The sequence below is a fragment of the Coffea arabica genome, chromosome 1e (assembly GCF_036785885.1).
Source record: "Coffea arabica cultivar ET-39 chromosome 1e, Coffea Arabica ET-39 HiFi, whole genome shotgun sequence".
Classification (NCBI taxonomy): Eukaryota; Viridiplantae; Streptophyta; class Magnoliopsida; order Gentianales; family Rubiaceae; genus Coffea; species Coffea arabica.
Window position 1 is genome coordinate 3124514 of NC_092311.1, and position 3114 is coordinate 3127627.

The following is a 3114-nucleotide window of genomic DNA, read 5'->3' on the forward strand; positions in this document are numbered from 1 at the left end:
TATTCCAAACATTTTGTTTTCATTTTCTCTATATCTTGAAAGCTATCAATTTTTTTGAATTTTGAAATAGGCTCACATTTCATCTACCAGGCATACAAATTGAGATAGGTTATACGGTACCCTACACATCAAAATAAATTTTATAGAATTCAGTGGTTCTACCTTAGATGATTGCAAACTCTTGTGTTCACATTGGATTGAACTTGCGTGCACTACTTGGGACAATATGTGCTATATCCTCTTTGCTACAGTCTACTTTCTAGATATCAATGGCACCAGGAATACCACATTTCTACTGCAGTTGCTGACGGAAATCTCCTAACAAATGTGTAGCTACTCTTCGTAAAATTTCATGTGACAGTTACCTGGTTGCCGTCGATTATCTTTGAAGAAGACAAATCTACTATATTATCTCTTCAAGTCTGAATCAATTTGGATAAGACAGATCTACTTTATTATCGCTTCAAGACTGAATCAATTTGGATACAAAGTCTTTAATGTTTTTATCTGAACTTCCTCCCTCATCAAAGGCCTGTCTTGCCAGATCCTTCCATTTATCTGCATTTTTCCTAATCTCTTGTCCTTTCTCCCCCTCCATCACTACGCTTATGCATTGACGAATGACATCTCTTCTAACAATTCCATTTTCATCTGACTGAGCTTTGATTCCCGTTTTCCAGATATCCGTTACAAACTTGGCATTTGTGCTTTGATCTGTCCATCGTGGCATGACTACCATTGGGACTCCCAAACTTAAGGCCTCCAATGTTGAATTCCATCCACAATGAGTGATAAAGCACCCTATAGATTTGTGTGCTAAAACTTCAAGCTGAGGACACCATGAAATGACTAATCCTCTATCAGATGTTTCTTTAACAAGATCTTTTGGCAGCTTATTTGATTCTGATTCTCTAACCACCCATAGAAAATAGTAGTTGCTAGTTCTCAAGCCCCATGCTACTTCTTCCATCTGCTCAGCATCAACTTCTGCTATACTTCCAAATGATATATAAACAACTGAACTGGTTGATCTTTCATTTAGCCATGGCATGCAAGCATTAGTCATTGGGTTAAAAAGACTGAGACCATACTGCTTGTCATCTTGAAGGCGCTTGTCAAGGTACATAGATGGAATAGTTGGTCCAATTGTCATTATTGGTAGGATCCTGGATGTCCAATCAATCACCTAAGCAATATATGAAACAAATTGATCAAAAATTTAGTTTTTTGTTTATATTCTTTCCTCTATAACTGAAAAAACAAAGCAAAAGAAATATGAGGTAGGTAAGATATTGTGATACTACTTTTTTTTTTTTTTGGAGCAGTGGATGCCACTCATGCCATGTGGTTAATGTACTATTATTGTCTCCATCTAATCGTGTGATACTCTCAGAAGTAAGATGGCAGGGAGGATAAATCTGGTGGCAAGGACTATCCAATGACAACATAGATAGGCACATTCACATTGGAAATTTGGAAGCCTAGCTTCTTCAGGGTCATTAAGGAATTAGGTAGCAGTAATGTACAGGTAATATAGAGATAAATCCAGGCGTGCCTTTACCTCTTCCTCCAACTTGTAAAATGTGTTGTAGATGATCGAGTCAGCTTCATGAATGTTCTTCATTTGATCATGTGTAACCAGCTGAAAAATTGGCGGATATGAACCGTAACTAGAAATAAAAGAAGGCAGATCTGAAGCTGAAAGTGGTGGTAAGCCAGGAATTTCCACTTTAGACTCCTCCAGAGGAAGTTTCAAAAGGCCTGTGTAAACATGGTAGTAGATCTTGTTGACAGCACAAGATTGAGTGAAGAACACAGCCGCACGTAGGCCAAGACTCTTGGCCACACGCAGAGCCCAAGGAAGGACTGCATCATAAACAATACAGTCAACAGGACAACCCGAATCTTTAAGCTTCAAGATTAGCTCAGTTATAGTTTCTGAGCCAACCTTTTGAAACGTAGCGTAATATGTATCAACGGCAACTCCATTTTCTCCTTCATCAAATCCATCAGAGATGGTCTCCACTGTGATAGAACCGGAGACTTCGTGCAAGGTTTTGAACACGAATTTAGTTGTAGCAAGTGTAATTTTGGTGCCTTGATGTTGCAAACGCTTAGCAAACTGGAGCATAGGGTTTATATGTCCTTGCATGGGATATGGAAATATCAAGCAATGAGCTTTGTGAGTTTCCATTTGCTCTAACCACGAGACCAGAGTATGGATTCTCTAGAAATTCACAATCTTTGAGAGCTCGAATAATGTGCTTGTTGCTGGAGTGAGGAGTGCTTGTAGCTTGCTTGCTACGAGTAAATATAACAATTAAATATAAGAATTGTTTCACCAATGTGGTAAGTGGGTATGGTAATAGTTTGTGGTTTGGAGTGCAATAATATGATTGAATCAAGCTTGCTTCCTTGTGCTTTAGGAGTAATTACACATTACCACTTTGAACCTTAACAATAAATCTTTGCTTCTTGAACGATTGTTGGGTCAAGTGACAAAGAGCTTAATACCTCCAAAATATGGTTATGGATTTTGAGTTTTGTGGATAGAGAAAAAAACCTTAGAGTCACCCTTCAAAAGGGATCCGACAATGCTTAATGTCAAGGCCTAATATGGTCATCGGACATTAGGGGATTAGGAGATATACATCAAAAGTAAATAAATAAACTCTTTGCTCCTACGAATATTAGTTAGTGTTAGAAATTTTAACTCATTAAAACACATTCAATGCATATTCAAAAAAAAAGGGCAAAGTACATTTTACCCCCTGTGATTTAGCATTTTTTCACATAACCCGCCTATGATTTCAAAAGCTATACATAACCCCCTCATGGTTTGGATTAAAATATCAAAGTGACGGAAATAGTCACTCGTAACGGAATTTCTAAAAATGTCGAAATTACCCTTATAAATATATGACACATTAACCCGTATGATTTTTATATTTTACCATATAACCCCCTTATGATTTAATACTTTACCATAAAACCCCCGTATGATTTTCAAAATATACACATAACCCCCCTTGGTTAATAAATAATTTTCAACTTTACATAAGGGTATTTTTGACATTTTAGGTGACTCCGTTACGAATGATCATTTCGTCACTT

At 37.2% G+C, this 3114-nt stretch overlaps 1 protein-coding gene across 1 annotated transcript; it reads right to left on the bottom strand.

Moving 5' to 3' along the window:
- LOC113699211 (UDP-glycosyltransferase 74E2-like) lies at positions 1-2298 on the bottom strand. The gene is made up of 2 exons (XM_027219414.2): positions 1562-2298; positions 1-1186 (listed from the first exon to the last, which is right to left on the bottom strand). The coding sequence occupies exons 1-2, from the start codon at positions 2192-2194 to the stop codon at positions 464-466; spliced, it is 1356 nt and encodes a 451-aa protein (XP_027075215.1). The 5' UTR covers positions 2195-2298; the 3' UTR covers positions 1-463.
- Positions 2299-3114: the final 816 nt, after the last annotated feature.

Excerpts from the sequence above, each read along its gene's own strand:
- LOC113699211 (XM_027219414.2), bottom strand. The coding sequence starts at position 2,194 with ATGGAAACTCACAAAGCTCATTGCTTGATATTTCCATATCCCATGCAA. Across the intron at positions 1,187-1,561 it reads TTTACAAGTTGGAGGAAGAG|GTGATTGATTGGACATCCAG; the intron begins GTAAAGGCACGC and ends TATATTGCTTAG.